The 19,749-nt window shown below is 41.1% G+C and overlaps 1 protein-coding gene across 1 annotated transcript; it reads right to left on the bottom strand.

Annotated features, from left to right (window-relative positions):
* Positions 1–7,147: 7,147 nt before the first annotated feature.
* On the bottom strand, positions 7,148–14,285 carry LOC137282500 (monocarboxylate transporter 12-like). Its single transcript, XM_067814253.1, has 5 exons — positions 14,102–14,285; positions 11,534–11,677; positions 9,620–10,408; positions 9,201–9,251; positions 7,148–7,293 (listed from the first exon to the last, which is right to left on the bottom strand). Exons 1-5 carry the CDS (start codon positions 14,283–14,285, stop codon positions 7,148–7,150), a joined length of 1,314 nt encoding a protein of 437 aa, XP_067670354.1.
* Positions 14,286–19,749: the final 5,464 nt, after the last annotated feature.

The following is a 19,749-nucleotide window of genomic DNA, read 5'->3' on the forward strand; positions in this document are numbered from 1 at the left end:
GTGGAAAGTTAAAAGCTACTAGCAGTACTTGTTATAAACAATATAAAATGCGATCTATATATCACCAACAACTGAAGGTAGATCTCCATACTACGGCATTCCTGAAATGACGTCAGCACAGATTACTTTCACATTCCCAAGTTGAGTTCCAGGTAATAATAATAGTACTTATTGGACAGAGAAAGTGAGTTTGGTTTAATACCAAAATGATACAGGATTATAAAGGCAGGAACACAAAGACCTCTGACCAGTGTGCCTGTGCTGATCTGTGTCCTTGCGTGCGCGTGTGCGCGCGTGTGTGCGCGTGTGCGCGCGTGTGTGCGCGTGTGTGCGCGTGTGTGCGCGTGTGTGATGTTTGTCGCCACTATAAAGATCAGGACACAGTTTCACAATGTTCTTCCTATGTTACAGTACAGGAGTTACGAATGCTACGAGAAAAGCTATAAGATCTTAGGCATACGGCAGCCATGTGAAACGAGGTCCATGATTATTGCAGGCGTATAATGGTGATGAGTCCGTCATCACTGAACAATACTGGTATAGTTATTATGAGTAATGACCCATAGCCTCGGACTTCACTGTTCACACAGTGCAGTTTATCCTGAAGATTTGTTAGTGTTTGTTTCTAGTTGTTTGTTTTAAAATGGAAATCGTATACATGCAAATTACATGCCATACACCAGTCATCTTTCATTCAACCAAATAACTATGGTTGTAGGGAAGTGCAACTGGTGGTGCACTCTCAAAACATTCAATATTATCATATCAACATTGATTGACTCCGATAAATCGCCTAAATAGTTTTAATCGTAAATAAAAAACATAAAGTTCCTCTACTTTTTTTTAAGAGTATATATCCCTGTTTGAAAATACATGAGTATCAATTGATGCATACTACACGCTCCTACTTATTACATGTCAAAGATAGATTTATCGTGTGAGAATTTATCTTAATGTACAAGGTTCTATTGCCGTCGGTGCGGGCTAGTCCGTTGTATCCAAGAACAGGTGACACACACTCTAGAGCCAGTGAATCATCATCCTGTCCAATAAAATGCTACTAAAATTAATTACGTTTTGTCTGTTACAGGGTGCAAAGCAATAATCGGGGAAAGAGTGCTTTTTACAAATGTAATATCCATGCAGGTACCTTGGTAAACAAAATGAATCAAAATATGTCATGAACAATGTACGACAGTGGAGAGAGGATATAAGACATGGAATCCATAGGCAGGTATGCATTAGCTCTCTGCCTGTTGCTACAGCTTGTTATACCAAAGGTGGAAAGAAATGTTTCGCGTGATATTACTTTTGGTTGGCCTGTTTTCTCTGGGTAACACCGAAGAGGTGCATGAGAACGGAATGAAACATATGGAAATTCTCAAACTGTTAATGAGAATCGGAGGTTTTTTACCATCTGAAGATGACGACGATGAAGACTGGGACGACGATGAGGACGACGATGAAGATGAAGATGAAGATGAAGATGAAGGAAATGACAATGACAATGAAACTACGACACAAGTTCCAGAGACAACAGAAAATAACAGTAAGAATAAAACTAGCTTCACTTCAGTTCTTTGCAGAGTATTCACATGATTGAAGCAGGCATGGAGTAAGTGAGTGAGTATAGATTTAGCTTTTAGCAATATTCCAGCAATATGGGCGAGGGGACAGCTGATATAGGCTTCACGCATTGTACCCATATACCATCGCGCACCCACGATATACCCTAGTGTATACGTTCCGATAAGTATCCACTAAACCCTGGATGCATCTTCGACTCAGCCCGATAAATTCATTACCTCCCTTGGCTGGCTTTATACCCAATGAAGCAGAGGTTCTATGAAAGAAGCAGAAGTCAGAGTCCTTACCTACAGTTTTTCAAAGTTTCGAGTCTATCAATTTTTCTGTATGAATTTCCCCAAATCTAAGTTGCACTGCGTACAAAGACCACTATCTTTGTTGACCCTGGCAAGCTCGGTTGTAACGGCTAGCTCATTGGCTACTTTCAGAAGGTGGGGCCAGCAAAGCGAGATAATGAAAGTACCAGGCCGAACCGTAGATGGTGCAGGGTGTAATGGGAATTCATCAGAACGTACACCCTGGAGAAATCGAGGATGCTAGTCACGCTGTCGAATAAATTACCAAATGCTTGTTTACTTATGTGTTTCCTCAACTATAAGTGTCGGATTCAGACTGTCAGAGTTTTTCTATTATTTCCCATACACCTGCTCGAATTACTGAGTAAAACCACAATCTCGGATAGCTATAGATCTAGGACGAAATCTTCAATGTCTTTCCTGTTCTTTGATGAATCTGTAAAACGAAATTATTAAATGTCTAAATGTGGATATTCGTACGCGTTTGAGGAAAACAATGCACGCACAATTGACAGATGGATAAGTGATCAGTGAGATAATTCGCCAGGATGTTGTAAGTAGTTATACAGTGTGGACGTATATCGTCTCCATGTGTACTAAGGTAACTTGTCCATTGCGGCGGAGCGATGCTAGTGTGTATGAATGAAAAATGGCGTCGATTTCTCCTTATATTTCAAAATCGAATGATGGTAGCCAGTTCATGGTGGCATTAAGCCTAACTTAATAGCTCGTTGGAAAAACAGTTCCGTGCTTCCATGATTTCAGCTTTCGATTTCATCAGATAAAACCAAAAGGAAACAAATGTTCAGGTCACTAAAATCTTTAGCAAGAGGATTTACTAGGACCTCAAAAGCTTTTGCATTTCTGTATAAATGCAGTGCACTAACACATTCACAGAGTGACTAACAAATTCAACCACCGAATTGAGTAAAGAAATTGTTGCCGTAAAAGCAAGGTAAAACCATAGTCTGATGCATTATTTGTAGACAGCTTACGTTTCTTTCAGGTTGTGCAGCTAGCGGGACCGGACGGACGTGCCAGTTGATAACATGCGCCAACATCGTCGAGGGTCAAACCTGTGACAATGGCAACTCTTGCTGCCAAGTCAAGGGTAAGTGTTCACAGAGGAATACAACACTACTGTCAATTCTGGGAAGGTCCCCTTTATTGTTTCGATGATTTCATATATTTTTTTGAAAACTTTTCACGAGAAGTATGCCTAAAGCAGCACATTGGTTGTTGAAAAAGGCGGCAAACGGGTGGTTAGAAAGACGTGGTTGATGCAGGACAAGAACTGGTATTTATTTTAAGAAAAATGTCCTGCAAAAACCTTACAGAGTTGGTGTGATGTTCTGATTATGATCAGCGTTTCATTCAGTATGTTATGTTTATTCGTTTTCGAGCTAGCCAGCAATTCCTCGGTCTCGGTTTGGAGGTGAATGGGCTATAATTTGAACATATCTCCGTATTTCCATGTCTGTGTCTTTTGAAATGTTAACGATTACGCAGGCATCATGTACAAAACTATGTAGGTGAAAAAAGTGAGCACCAGTTCGTCCAAAAATAATGGATCGTTAAGAAAGTGCAGCCATAGATGTTTTCTAAATTATTGCGCACTGTCACTTTTATTATCAAATCGTGTCAAGAAAAGTATCATGTTCCATTTGAACAAAGTTCAGCATCTGGTTCGTCGTAAACACGCTCTGCTGAAATGTCAGAATGGACATAATCTGTGTCATAATACCGATAAACTCAACATGGCATTTGCTTTTTGTGTTCTACTTTGTTATAACCTCCACGTATCATTTTTCAGTCTGAAAATATACTCTGCATAGTGCATGGAGGCGACAAGGTCCGTACAGGTGGCCGTCAGTCTGCTGACGTTGTGATCAAGAAGCAGAAGGATGTAAACTGATGTAAAGCCACTTGGTATTGAGTAAAAGTTGGCCCTGGTAGAACACTTTCGTTTTGATTTATTTACCACCACCAAGAGTGAGTTTAGTTTTACGCCACACTCAGCAGTATTCCAGCTATATGGCGGTGGTCTGGAAATATTCGAGGCTGGATCAGATAAACAAGTGACCAACAGCATGAGCATCGATCTGCCAAACTGGGTACAAAAGACGTATGCCAACCAAGTCAGCGAGCCTGACCACCCGATCCCGTTAGTCGCCTCTTACGACAAGCACAGTCGCCTTTCATGGCAAGCATGGGTTGCTGATGGCCTATTCTACCACGGACCTTAACGAATCACCACCACCAAGAGGACGAGGGAGATGCTATAATGTATCAGATAGCAATAATCCATCTTGACCAGTAGCCACGAAAACTCAACGATAGCGATTGGATGATTAACCCATTAAAAACTGAAGGCCAGAACCTAATCAACGTATGATGCATTTATTAAACCTGTCACTGTTCACAGTGTCTGTAAGTGAGTGAGTTAAAATTCAACGTCACATTTGCAATTTTACAGCCATATAGTGACGAGAATTGTTGTAGATGCACAATAAATATAGGAAGTTAAACAACTAGTCATCGACGGACAGAAAAATAACTAGAATGTTACAACACAGAAAATTATAGACACTGTCATGTGAAAATGGGCTATTGATCACCAACAACTGAAGGTAGATCGCCATACTAGGGGCCATGGGGACTTATAGTACCTCTGCTACATGCATGGTCCCTAGCTAGATTTACACTATCCCTCCAGCTGCTGGCGATTGTATGCAAGATTAGCTACAAATTAAAGTGACAAAATTACTACAGCTAAAAAAGTGGAAGATTAAATTTGACTTCTAACGTTTTGGGACTTATGCACCCTCTCAGGAGGACAATAATTTTACAGCACTTCAACCTCCCTTGAGTTGAATGCCAGGAACAATCTAAGTGATTAATTCACACTTCCAATCAAAAAATACTGCTTTATTTACAAACCAGTCAACAGATCTAATTCTTTTAAGAAGGCAATAATTAAATGAGAATTTATATTGCTAAAAAGATCCTTCATAGTTTGTGATTTAAAATACTTTCCCCTTGTGTTGGAATACCACCCTGTCTTATTACATGTCGGCAAACTTGTGCATTACAACTTTCTTTCAGTCCTTTTGACAACTGTAATTCAAGTGACATCTCGGCCTCTTTCGCCTCAAATGTAGCGCTCATCGATGATTAATGCTAAAATAAATGCATGGAATATTTATGTCATAGATCATAAGTCAGCACGGTAAGTCCACTACGTTTACATAATATATATACGTATTGGTGGTGTTTTTGGTTTACCAACACTCTTGATCTCGCCTTTGGGGCATAATGTTGACACCACTATAATCTCAACACCCTGTTTTAGTAAACACGATTTAATTATGGGGGCTAGCTTTGATCATTGCATGTCTATCGGCTGTGAAAACTTTGTGATGGATACTAACACTCGTGTTTCAAATGCGCGAAAAAAAGAACGTTTAAAGATACTTTGAAGGAAGCAGCGGCTCTGGTTTTGCCCGTGTGCCCAACTTCGTTTGAGATAGGGTATTTTGCACATGAGAGTGCATCCAAGAATGACATTTACAATCAATAATGACAAAGAGATTCACATACTGATCGAACAAGGTCAGCAATAGGACCTTGCCTTACGTTTCTGGGCATGGTGGATCCTGCTCCTTAATAGACATGTGTTACAACTGGTCTTCAGCAGCTCATTAGTGTCATGGAGGTGATTAGTGGAGTCGGTGGTCACCTTTACCGAGAGTGTGATGCATGTCATCCAGTCCCAAATGTCTAGATTGATGGTCACGGTGTCAATCACTGGATTGTCTTGTTCCCACTCCATTAGTTCATGTTCATGTTCAGGAATGTTACTGATAGCCGCGTTAAAGACGTAAAGCAACCTCCAGATTTTATGTTTTTCCCTGAAAATACCATGGATGAAATAGTCTACACACAATGAGAATACAGATGTTGACAGAGTTAAAGAATAACATTTTCAAACGTTCATGTTATGTGCAGAGTTTAGCCTCCTTTGGTCTGTAGAGCACGGGTAGAATATCGCTGGCTATCACGTACCGGGTCAGGTATGTCAACTCTAATGGTTCCATCCTTCACAGCATATAAATGTGCCATCGTCCAACGCTGTGTGGAACTCACAGTTTACTTTTAATGAGCTCTTCTTTCAACAAACTCAACACATACACACGCACGATCAGTTTCAAATGGCTATACCATATCAGCGCGTGGCACGAAATGACGTCATACTGCAGGTGTCTTTGAGTTGAAGAAGTGAGACTCGGTGGATGACGTGTCCCTGTACCAGACGTTACAATCTTTTGATTGTCCAGTCAAGACTCGACCAATGGCGTCAGTTAGCTGGAACGTTGGAAAATACAACAAACACATGCATTTATTCTTTATTACATTGTGAATGTGCAGGTAATGTGAGCAACACTATTCGTCTAGCTCATGTCAGTCTGTCTGTATGATGCATCCTGTCTGTTATACGCGTGACGTTACATACGACTCTGCTTACATTACCCTCTGTGTTGGTGCATACCAACATTGCCTTCATGTCACTGCCATCAATTTGATAGCAGTGTGCATCTTTAAGTTTGCTTGACCAAAGTGATGCCACAAGCCCTGCTGAGAATCATGCAGGAGGAGTAATTCCCCATTATCGCCAGTACCATGGTCTAATTTTAGTTGCTAGTCTCTATAGCCAATTCGTAAGTCATCAAACAAAATTCTGTGAATCATTTGTTATTCATTGAATTGGTATGACAAACACCACTCACCCTCACATTCCCCACTCAAATAAGTCATCAAACAAAATTCTGTGAATCGTTTGTTATATATTGAATTGGTATGACAAACACCACTCACCCTCACATTCCCCACTCAAATAAGTCATCAAACAAAATTCTGTGAATCGTTTGTTATATATTGAATTGGTATGACAAACACCACTCACCCTCACATTCCCCACTCAAATACTCACACTCAAACGTGCCCCACAACTATTATTCTGTATGACTGTACGATTCTAAATATAGTGTGCGCATGTCTTGTTGGATATCGATCACACCAATATATGTCGAATAAAGGAGACTCTGATTATTTAATGTATATTCCACATGTTCTTTCACAAGACAGTAAATGAGTATAGGTAAGCAAAATATGTAAGGAATCAAAATGACTGAATTGAGGTTAACGTGAGTGCTTTTGCAATTGTCCTTCCAATTCACAATGCTGTCGATATGTAAAATACAAATTTATTCACTCGCAGTCACTAGAGCGTCAGTAATGTCAGCAGTGTCGGAAGCTCTTGTGTCCCGACGCGTGTCCTCAGAGGGTTCCACGGCCTTCCTCTTCAGAGATGACAGAAACCCACACACAGTTGCCGAGAAGAACATTGAACCTGAAACAACGATACGATCTACGCTAAAATAGTGCACACAATAGAAGCATTGAAAGGTTGGAAATATTGTACATCTGTGTGCATATACATGACGGTATGACACAAATTTCCCTCCCATGAAAGTCCGGTTAGTATTAGTTCTATGGAATTAATTTTAAGTTTAAAGGAATCCTTGCTTATCACTAGAGATGATTCATGAACCATACTGCACTTTCATCAACCAGAGTAAATAAGGCCAAATAACACAACAATTAAATTGAGCAAAGCCCTGTCGATCTTGCTCAAACAGCAGCCAGGCTGCCATCTTGGACAACATTTCTTAAGTATATAATGGACCAATCTACAAATTATATTTCTCCATGATTATTATCGTCACCTTGTAAGGAAATGTATTTAATCAATGGGAAATTTGAAAGGCTGGTGTGATCGTTTTTCTATTCCAACCTTTAAGCTCCGTCAGCTATCAGGGTCCGAAATGAATTTAACTGATAGCAAAGCATGTCACATATATGCATATGAACTGAGTATTTGCTATTGACACGAACGGAAATTACTGTACGACACATATGTTTTAGACATTGATGTTCATTTCCAATAACCTGAAAGAACCACACATCACCGAATCCGAAAACACCACTTGTCCATGTTGTCTTGCCAGATTCATCGAGTTGTTTGAATAAAAAATAACTCGGATACGTACTGTTATCAGTCATCAGAAGTTTGCACCAGTTCTCAACACATTTACCATGATATTCTACATACAACTGATGTCTACCACACTTCGCCAAAACACCATTACTAGAATTATACTTGATAACCTCTTGCGCTATCATACAGACATTAGTGTAATGTCATACAGACATTAGTGTAATGTCATACAGACATTAGTGTAGTGTCATACAGACATTAGTGGACAGTTTCAACACGAGCGAACACGAAACATAGTAGGATCAAGCAAACTCTCACTGGACTATTTCATTACCACTGGTCAAAGGTACAATTTCATGTTGTTAGATGTCCACTTTGGAAAAGTGTGAATGTGTTTTAACCTGCTATGAGCCATATTCCATCCCCATAGACAGGGTGACTTCGTTCATTTTTTGTATCAGTTAGGGTATTGGGACCCGGAGCGAACACTCTAAGCCTAGGTAAACACTTTCTCCTCTACCTTCCAGAATCCGTTCGACTGGCAAACGCAATATGTGACGCACGTTTTGTTTTTGTCAGACTGAAGTACAAAACGTAAATAACGTGAAAAACGTCAAGGGAAAACCGTTCCCATGCAAAAACTGCATTGCCATGTGTTAAGGCGGATGCTAGCCTTCAATGACAGATGTTAGATTTTAGGACAAAAAAATTATACTTTTCAAATGATGACAGCAAAACGATCAGTATCACGAGTGAGTAGCATTACGTTTTCACATAATCAGGGGGTGATCCTCGGGGGAAACGTTTTGAAAGGGGATTGGTGTTTGTTTCCATAAACACTATTTTCAATATTCTATTTAATACGAAATTCGTTCTCTGAAATATTGCCGATGTGACGTTAAATCTTAACTACAGTGGAAGCTGTCCAAGCCGGCACTCTTTAGGGCTGAAGAAATTATCTGGTTTAGACAACGAGCCGGACTTTAGAGCTGATGATAACTATACAAGTCACCGATGGGACTGAGATTTTGAGCCGGTGATGACAACTTGCCGGATTGGATAGATGCCGGTTTCGACGGTACATTCATATAGTTGACAATGGAAAGTGAAATTAATGGGATATCAGTTATTTGTGTAGCAAATATTTCGTGAGTGTCAATGTATCATGGCAACATGGATCGTTGTACATAATACAATCGGTAGACAGTCTGGACACAGACACCATGAAAGGTTCAGGATAAAAGAAAGTAGCAACCTACCCGAAAACATAAATGCACTGTTTTTATCTCCTGTTTGTTCCATCATTGTCCCTGAAATATAAAATCAGTCAGGATAGCACATGAGTCACAAACGTCGGACTTGTTTTCGTGTGAACAGATTATGATAAACGGAGACACTAAAAATAGTCTTCACACATCGTTACCATACGGGGAATCGAACCCAGGTTTGGGGATGACGAGCGAACGCTTTAACCACAAGACTTCCCCACCGCACCGAGTGAGTAAAGAGAAAGACTTATGAAGACATGTCATTAGGAAAGTCGTGTCAGGAATTCAATCCTGATACAGGGAACATAGTCGTTTCCTTAATGTGTTTTTTTCTGGATCGATCTGAAAGAAGTTTGTTGATATTGATGGAAATACAAAACACTTTACCCATCCTCCACGGTGTTTCTTACCTGCAATTGGAGGACCGATCAAGTAGCCAGCGCCACACAAGAACCTTCCGATACCCACGCCTGTCGCAAAGTCTCCAAGACCAAGAATATCCAGTGTTAAAGTAGTCATAAGAACCCACGTACCTCCCGTATATACACCAAGGATGATTCCATATGCTAATCTTGGATAAGTTGATGATTTGAACAGTGGTAAAAAGAACGTGAAAACCGCCATTATCCCATTGATGGAGGGAAATATTGTGGCACCACCGATCTTCTCGTCACTTGCGGCAAATCCAACGAGAAGTCGCGAGAAGATACTTCCAACACCGGACGCAGATACAACAAAAGAAGCTTCTTCTAATGTAGATCCTTGTGTTATGAAATATTCAGGTAGGAACTGATATTGTGCAGAGACACCAAGCGAAAAACACAAAATACCGGCTACAAAAAATAGGAATGATCCGTTTTGAATTACATTGTAAATCATCGTCGAAGTTCCACACATTGAAAGCAAAATCTTGTTCCTGAGAGTTTCACCACCCAAGATATGTTGTTTTCTTGCCCGCTCAGCAACACCTGGCCGCATTAGCATGCCGGCTACACAGGCGTGAAATGTTATTCCCCCAATTATAAGATAGGCTCCATGAAAACCATATGTCTCTAGAAGGAACTGGACAAGCGGTGGGTGAACAAATATTCCAATTCCAGCTCCGGTGAAGCAGATACTAGATGCGATGGCTGCATGTTCACGAAAGTAGTATCCTAGAACAACTATTGCTCCAGTTCCTGCTAGTGACATGCCCAAACCTGAAAAACAGAGGTTGTTTCATGTTCATCCCTGCATTTGAAGTCGATTTCATCATGAACGCCATTCAACTAAAACAATAAAATCCCCAGTAGGTCACTTCAAAACACAGTTGTATTTCTTTCCTCATAATCAATAATTGTTATAAAACGCTATATAGTGGAACTACATACCTACATTCAGCTATTGGTCAAATAGGTACTGGACGTTGATTACACAGTTAATATGAAACTAGCTAATGACACTATATACAGCTACCATCTGGAACCGTGACCTGTGAAAAGCCTTCAGCATCCCATGCTTGCCATAAAAAGCGACTATGCTTGTCGTAAGAGGCGACTAACGGGATCGGGTGGTCAGGCTCGCCGACTTGGTTGAAACATGTCATCGGTTCCCAATTGCACTGATCGATGCTCATGTTTTTAATCACTGGAATGTCTGGTCCAGACTCGATTATTTACAGACCGCCGCCATATGCCTGGAATATTGTTGAGAGTGGTGTAAAACAAAACTCACTCACTCAGTCACTCACATAGGCACTCAAACAGATAATATGACAATATTCGATGACATTACACACATATCATTTGTTGACAACAGATACTGGACGTAGATTAAATAGTTTTCATAACTCGTCCGTTGAAGATATTGCAGTGTAGGACCGCAAGTATGTCGCCATATTGGTTTACAGTCATGACGTCACAATGGTAATTCCTCTGTCACAATAGTATTTGACCTTGCTTAACTGTCGGAAAGCTTGGAGTCATCACGTGCACACTGTAGGCAATATCGCCGCAATTTAATCAATTTATGTTGAGAGTGATACACAGAATGCTAAACACGCTTCCATGAAATACCATCTATATTAAACTAGTTTTCACTCGTTTGATACCAAATCACTATCTCGTTTGATAAAAAGTGTATAACGCAGAATGTCGTTTAGTATCCTCTATATATGACACAAGGCAACAATAGTGAACACCTCCCATTTAGAAACTTTCACACATCGCACATTGAGTACACAGTAAATATGACATTGCAAGGTGTCACTGGCATCAAACCTGCCACTAGCATTAACACAGAATACGCGGTCGATATGACACAACACAATGAGGCAAGTTACTTACCTGTTACTAAAGAAAATGTCAGAAACAAGAATCGTATGTCTGTCACCAGAAAACTTGTCGCAAATCCGGTCATCATCAACACACCAGACATTACTACACACGTTCTACAGTCAAACATGTTGATAATCACGCTGGCAACTGGACCTGTAAAGCATAATGCGAGTTTTAAATACAACTCTGAGAATGCATGTAAACGTTTAATGTGCCAACTGGGATATTTCTATGAATATGTTGTTGTTTTCATAAAGGGGCGATTCTGACATAATCAAATAATCAGTATCGTACATTCGGACAACTACTTTACTCTCAACTGATCAGTACGGATAATTCGATGGGAACTGGTTAGGTCACTGGTTTGGTTTCCATGCTAACCTTTAGCAATTGGATGGCTTCATGCTCATGATGTTAGTGACTGGAGTTTGTTGCCCAAACTCTCAAGATATGCTTATCAAAGAAAACGTTAATGTTAATGGTTTGGCGAACTAGTGCTTGAAATAAGCGCCTTTCTGTGGGCCTGGAAATCGAGCCCCAACTTTATTGTCAGCTGTGAATGTAAGTCCTGATTTATTTGCCTCGAGAAGCTGCTGTTTGTTTAGGAAGACCTAAAGAGTTATATCCGGAACTGAAGCCTTTGACATAAACACTGTCGTAATTGAGCTGTATAAATTATTTGTGCAGCTTCACGGCCTTCAACGGGAGTAGAATGCAATGAAGTTGTCATTCCAACTGCTTTGTCTATGTTATTGACTTACCTACCTACCTGCCAACTTACCAATTTATCTGTTTCGCACTTGCATCCATCCCCATTCTACCCGTGAAGGTCTACCCGGGGTAGAATAGGCCTTCAGCATCCCATGCTTGCCATAAAAGGCGACTAATCTTGTCGTAAGAGGCGACTAACGGGATCGGGTGGTCAGACTTGCTGACTTGGTTGAGACATGTCATCGGTTCCCAATTGCGCAGATCGATGTTCATGTTGTTGATCACTGGAATGTCTGGTCCAGACTCGATTATTTACAGACCGCCGGCATATAGCTGGAATATTGCTGAATGCGGCGAAAAACCAAACTCACTCACTCACTTGGGCTATATGTTATGAAAACACTAACCCCAGTCAGCAAAATCTCTATGTGAGAGATGTTTTTTAACAGAATCTGGCTAAGTGAGTGATTGGACACCCTATTTCTGGTGGTCAGACTCGATGACTTGGTTGACACATGTTATATACTAATTTTGTAGATCGATGATCATGTTGTTGATTACAGGATTGTCTGGTCCAGATTCGATTATTTACAGACCGCCATCATAGAACTGGAATATTGCGGAATATAGCTGGAATAAAACTAAACACGCTAACTCACTCCATCCCCATTTTCTATCCAGAGTTGATTATTTATCACCTCCTCGTAATTGCTATGAAATATTGAAAGCTGAACGACAGACTACAGACAGAATTAGAAAATTTCCAAGCAGGAAGATAGGCCATGAAAGAGTGTGGAGATGCTGTTTCCCATTTTATTGGATTTTAAAGCCAGTTGTGTGGGAACCTTCATTGTAGACATTGATTATACATGATTGGGACTTCAACATCAATATGTATGAGTGTGGTTGATAGTAATTTATTAATTTTTTATATTTACGCTCTTTCATCATGATGATTATTGTGTACATTGGTGTATGCTCTGTATTATGTATGACTGTGATTAATAGTAAGAACCGTACTAAATGCCTTTCTTGGCTTGGTCATCAACCCCCCAGACAGTTGTGATTAGTTGAAGAAACAAACCCAGTCGAGCGATTCTCATAATCCCCTTGACTCCTTAAACATACAACCAGCCCGAATGGCAAAAGAGGATACCACCCACATAAATCCTAGTGCTTTATCTATACTTCGGTTATTTATCACCTCCACAAAGTTGCCAGCAACATAAATCATTGTACTTTATCTATGCCTCGGTTATTGATAAACTCCACATAATTGTTATGCACATAAATCCTAGTGCTTTACCTATGCATCGGTTATTTATCACCTCCACAAAGTTGCCATCAACATAAGTCATTGTGCTTTATCTATGCTTCGGTTATTGATCAACTCCACATCATTTTTATGAACATATATTATATCTTAGTGCTTTACCTAGTGCATCGGTTATTTATCACCTCCACAAAGTTGCCATCAACATAAGTCATTGTGCTTTATCTATGCTTCGGTTATTGATCAACTCCACATCATTTTTATGAACATATATTATATCTTAGTGCTTTACCTAGTGCATCGGTTATTTATCACCTCCACACAGTTGCTATCCACATAAATCCTACTGCCTTTTCTACGCATATGGCGAAAAGAAACAATCATTAATTATGACACTAATGTTACAATGGCGTTTGCAACGTAGGTGAACATGGTCAACCTCCGTCACATACATTAAACAACAAACGGATAAGGAACGGTTTTCGTTTTCTGTGTATTGCAGATCTCCGTTTAAAGCGAACTGAACACCCGGACCCATGTCCAATCAGGATTCTGTAATAAGATGATGAAGTACGCATTACTAAAGACCGTACCTGCTAGGGCGAACATGCAGCCGAAAGTCGATCCTACCCAGGTTGTGAGAACTAAGTCCTCTTCAAACTCCTTCAACATGGCGACGAGGAACACACCAGTGGCGTAGGTGATACTTGAGCCAATCAGCATAGTGGCGGAGGAAGCACCCAGCACCACCCAGGAATACGTGCCCTCTTCCTTCATCTTTAACATCAGCAACAACGATCATTGAGATTACCAACAAACCGCCAGCGTTCATCGAAACTGAGTGGTTTGCTGGGTGTATTGTTAGTATAGAAATTCAGATCAGCTCATGTTCGTCATGTCATGGTACATTCGCATGTATGTTCTTTACACGTTTGAAAAGAAGATAATACGACGACGGGTGACATTGTTGACGTTTATACCTCAACCCCACCCTCCCCAATCTCTCTCTCTCCCCCACCCTCCTCATTTCTAGTGTTTATGACGTGCATGACGTGTTGTGTTGGGATAAGTCTCAACTAACTTATGTTTGTCGGAAATGAACGGAGTTTTCAACCTCGGCGACGAATCTACGTTAATAACGGCAAAATGATACATTTCTTTTATTATGTGCTGTTTTGATAGGCCACCGTGCATGGCATAAAGGAAATACCTACCTGCCTGCCTGGCTTACCGTCCACCTACTTACTTACGTATGTATCTATTTCACATCTTCACCCATCCCCATTCTCTATCCAGCGTCGATTATCTATCACGTCCACATAATTACAGTGTTGGTTAATGTGGCATAAGGTAGCAAACATAATTCATACACGCATCAGATGACACCATATTCAGTACCATCTGCCAGTGTTCTTGTCACAGAGTACAATAGCCCATTGAATAGAAATTGAAACACACATCAATTAATTATGAATATTCCAGCTGTATGGTGGAAGTTGTTGAGCATCTTCCATATAAAGACAAGGAACAACGACACTCACTCAAACTAATAATACGTTCCCATGCTACAAGTTGTTGAGCATCTTCCATATAAAGACAGGGAACAACGACACTCACTCAAACTAATAATACGTTCCCATGCTACAAGTTGTTGAGCATCTTCCATATAAAGACAGGGAACAACGACACTCACTCAAACTAATAATACGTTCCCATGCTACAATATATGTAGATTGTTTTACCTTGTATTGTCGTCTACAGGTAAACTGTTTTAGATCTCATAGCTAGTTTTAAATTCGACCATGTGATAATCAAGTTATTTTACTGTCCTTCATTGACAGCTTTTTACAATTTACCATTAATCACTATGTACAAAATTAAATGTTCTCGTCACGACAGGGCTGAAATTGTGCTGCCGTGAAGATAAATTTTACTTCACTCACTCTACCACAGTGCATAACTATAGACATGGCTACGTACAGCTGGATGTAAATACAAGCGGCCTGGCAACATCCAAAGCTCACAGCTGTCAATGAATTGAATGAGCTTTGACGCCTGCCACGGATGACCTATACTAAAAACCTAAAACGAATTCTAGAACCATTATACAAACGAATCAGTGGAAATCAAGTCCCTAACATTCTACAAAAACATATACACCATGAACATATGAACATGATCATGGCTGATGCCTGATTAAAGAAATTCTGAAATCCATAAGCTCACCTTTCCCCTCTATCTGCATGAACGAGACCACATATCACGGCAGGGTTGGTATGTGCAAAAAATTAAGCTGGTTGAATGCTGATGGGCATGTTCAAGGCCCCTTGCTAACTACTCGTGTCATTCCGGCAAGCCGGGTGTCTTTTTGTAGGTCACGGAAAGTGACGAGTAGTTACGAATGGTTCAAGACCCGCTGGTTTTAGACAATGGATGTCAGTATGCTGATAAACGCTTGGTTGACCACAAGATGCGACTCGGTACTAAATACATGAGGTTGGGGAATTGTGCATAACGTTATTTCCAGTTGGGATGGTATTTACCGAAGTCATTGAAGAAAATACATCATTGCGGTGCAGTGTGGTCCTGTGCATGGAGCTCAGGTCTCACATAAGTTGAACTTAAGGAACGCTGGACAGAGTTGCCAAAAGAGAGACCGTGTTTGACATCGTGACTTCTTACAGGTTCTAGAATTTGAGTTATGTCCCATAAGGAAACAAATGTGGTCTTAACTTAGGCAAGTGAGTAGAAGCTTGGGTTATCCAGGGCAATAATGATCAGATTATATTTACGCGCTTTGAGGATGATAAGGCACGGTCTAAATATTCTACATTATCATAGTCAGACATTAAATATGTACATTTCCGAAAAATACAACACACTGTGTTCCAAACAAAGCCAGAAATCACTTCACTTTATACACTTTACCTAATGCCTAGATACCTGACAAGAGAAATTGAACGTCGGCATGTACACTTCCAATAAACGTCAAAGCTTGCGATGCAGAGATCTACTAAATGGAGATAACGAAACACAACAGTGTGCACGAATGTATAATTTATCACTAACAGCTGTACGGTGAATGTACTATGGGTTGAGGACTTTTGCTGTGTTGTGTGTAATCTATAAACTGTCAGTTTGTAACATCAGGCGTATGATCAACAGATGGCGCATTCAGATCTGAACATCATGTACCTATCGCCATCGTGTGTAAATAACCAAAGCCTCTAAACTGTTTCTGTACTGAGCGTAATAATTTTAAAACGTGACGCAGTAAGCTCCCTTAGTTCATATTTAGTCATATACCAGTTATAAAACTTCTCCGTGTATATGTGCAGAGAGAGAGAGAGGAGGGGGAGGTGAGAGTGGGAGAGAGTGAGAGAGAGGAGGGGGAGGTGAGAGTGAGAGTGATAGAGAGAGTGAGGGGAGGTGAGAGAGAGGAGGGGAGGTGTGAGAGAGAGAGCAGGGAAGGTAGGAGGGAGAGAGGAGAGAGAGAGAGGAGGGAGGTGAGAGTGAGAGAGAGTGAGAGAGAGGAGGGGAGGTGAGAGTGAGAGTGAGAGTGAGAGTGAGGGGGGTGAGAGTGAGGAGGGGAGGTGAGAGAGAGAGAGGAGGGGAGGTGAGAGGAAGAGAGGAGAGAGAGAGGAGAGAGAGAGGAGGGGTGAGAGAAAGAGAGGGGAGGTGAGAGAGAGGAGGGGGAGGTGAGAGGGAGAGAGGAGAGAGAGAGGAGAGAGAGAGAAGGAGGGGTGAGAGAGAGAGGGGAGGTGAGAGAGAGGAGAGAGAGATGGGTAGTGATGAATAGTAATTGTAATAATCCGCTTATATGACGCTCATGTCCAGACACGTCCGCTTCAAGGGCTCCATTACAAACTCAGGAAAAAATAAAAACTTGACACTCATTATTTTTCAAATAGTGTTTTGAAACTTTTCTTGAAAGAGTTCTTGTTGTGACTATAGTTAAATGCATTGTCAAGGGCATTACGTCACACATTCATTCTACTGGTCGGGCCTACGTATCAAAGGGGGAGAGCACTGCATGCTAAAATCACGTTTCCACATGCCACAAGTCACGTGACCTATTGATACACGTGCAGTCGATCTCATGGTAGCAGAGTAGAGTGTCATCTCAGAAAAACACGGTTTTATGGTTAATCATTCATTAATTTTCAATGCCACGACTGTTAAACATTCAGCGTGAATGTGCCATTGGCATGCTGAATACGGGAACGTCCGTCACTGGTGTTGCGAGGGTTATGGGATGCAGTCGACAGACCATCCATAATCTCCAGACAGGTGTCCATCAAACTGTCACGACAAGTGACCGTCCCCATCCTGGTCGTCCTGGTGACGTCACACACAGAAGACCGACAGATTGTCAGACGTCATGTGCGTAATCGGTTTGTCACTGCCACACCCACTGGGAATGTATCGTATGGAGGTCGAGTGACTGTCCAAAACATTCGGAATCGCCTGTGCTCTGCTCGTCTTCATGCACGGAGACCATATCGTGGACCAATTCTAACCCGTTTCCATCGACGTCAACGTCTTCTCTGGGCACGACGGCATTTGAGATGGACCCAGCGAGATTGGAATAGGGTTGTGTTTAGTGATGAATCAAGGTTCACATTAACCTTTGCTGATGGAATTGTTAGAGTTTGGAGAAGACGAAGAGAACGCAACGCTCGATCCCGACTGATTGTCATCCAGGGAAACCTTAATGCGGCAGCATACAAGGATCAGGTGCTCCTTCCAGAGCTTTTGCCATTCATGGCAGCTGATGGCCCAGGTCTGACTTTCCAACAGGATAACGCCAAACTTCATACGATCAATTTAATAAAGAATTTCCTCAGGAACGCTGGCATCAATATCATGGAGTGGCCCTCAAGATCTCCCGACCTCAAGAGCATGTGTGGGATGTGTTAGGCAGGCGGCTCCGTCAAGTAAGGAACCCTCCACAGAACTTGCAGGAGCTTGGTGCCATGCTGGTGAGGCAGTGACAGATTTTGTATATTTCAACATGTTGTGTATTGATTAGAATTCATGTAAATAAATTCAAAATTCATTGCATAGATTTAGTCATATTATTTATCCTATTACACAGCCTGCCTTAACTATCACTCACAGGCAGTTCACTGGGCGTGCTTACCGCATGCTCACCACACAACACAATAACATAAGCCCTTACCCATTCAGGTCCTTTTGTCTTCTTTGCCGGTTTGGGCAATCAGCTAAGCTTTACACTTTCACACATTACAAGGTTTGTGGTCACTCCATATTCAATCGTCATTGTGTTCATATGACATGTTGATTTGCTGGGACATATCTTTGGATAAAATCTTTGGATTGCATTCGGAGACAAGCATTTGACACAGAGGCAACAGAGCCCCCAGATGTGAAATAAACCTAGGCCCACACGCCTGGGTTATTGTTTTCACCAATACGCATCTCTAATAAAACGTCGGCCATTGAAGAACAACAAAAGCAGTTTCTGTTGTCTGTGCGTTACTGACGCAGCCCTGCTACATTGGTACAAATTCGTTAAAGCTGTGTTCAGACGCATCATCCAATCCATGAGGAGACGTTGTATCGCAGTTGTGAACGCCCATGGAGGACAAACCCGATATTGACATGATTTCATTAAGTTGTGACTCACAGTTTTTGGTCATGGAAATTTGTAGTGGCATTTCTGTAGAACCGATTCCATGACAAACATGATCTGTATGCTATAGCATCTATAATGACAAGAGAACTGAATGCAATCGTTATTTCAAATCCATTTTCCAAAATGTTCAAATCATTGACTATGAAACGAGTGTAAGTGTAAAGTTTTTCATGTTTGTTGAGTTTATTTTCCAGTACCTGCAGGTGGCAAACACTTTAACCACTAGGCTACCCCACCTTCCCCACCAAACCACTGACTGTGTCAGTATTACCCTCCATAATGCAACTGTTCAGTACACTACTCAGTATTGAGACTCTAGTAGCGTACATAGCGTACATAGCGAAACTGATGATCACCAATGTCACGCACTAACGGATGGAAGAGAAAGTAACGGTTCACTATAAAACTAAAGACTCACGTGAATTCCTCGTAGATGATATTCCCCGAGACGTGATTCACTGGATGAAACCAAACCACTTCTAAATGACTTCTAAACTGTACACACTGTCAGCTGTACAACCTGCTTAAACAAATCTACCTCACCTGAATTACCTTGACCCTACAAAGTCACGATCTCTGTGA

This window comes from Haliotis asinina, chromosome 4, assembly GCF_037392515.1.
Source record: "Haliotis asinina isolate JCU_RB_2024 chromosome 4, JCU_Hal_asi_v2, whole genome shotgun sequence".
NCBI classification, from domain to species: Eukaryota; Metazoa; Mollusca; class Gastropoda; order Lepetellida; family Haliotidae; genus Haliotis; species Haliotis asinina.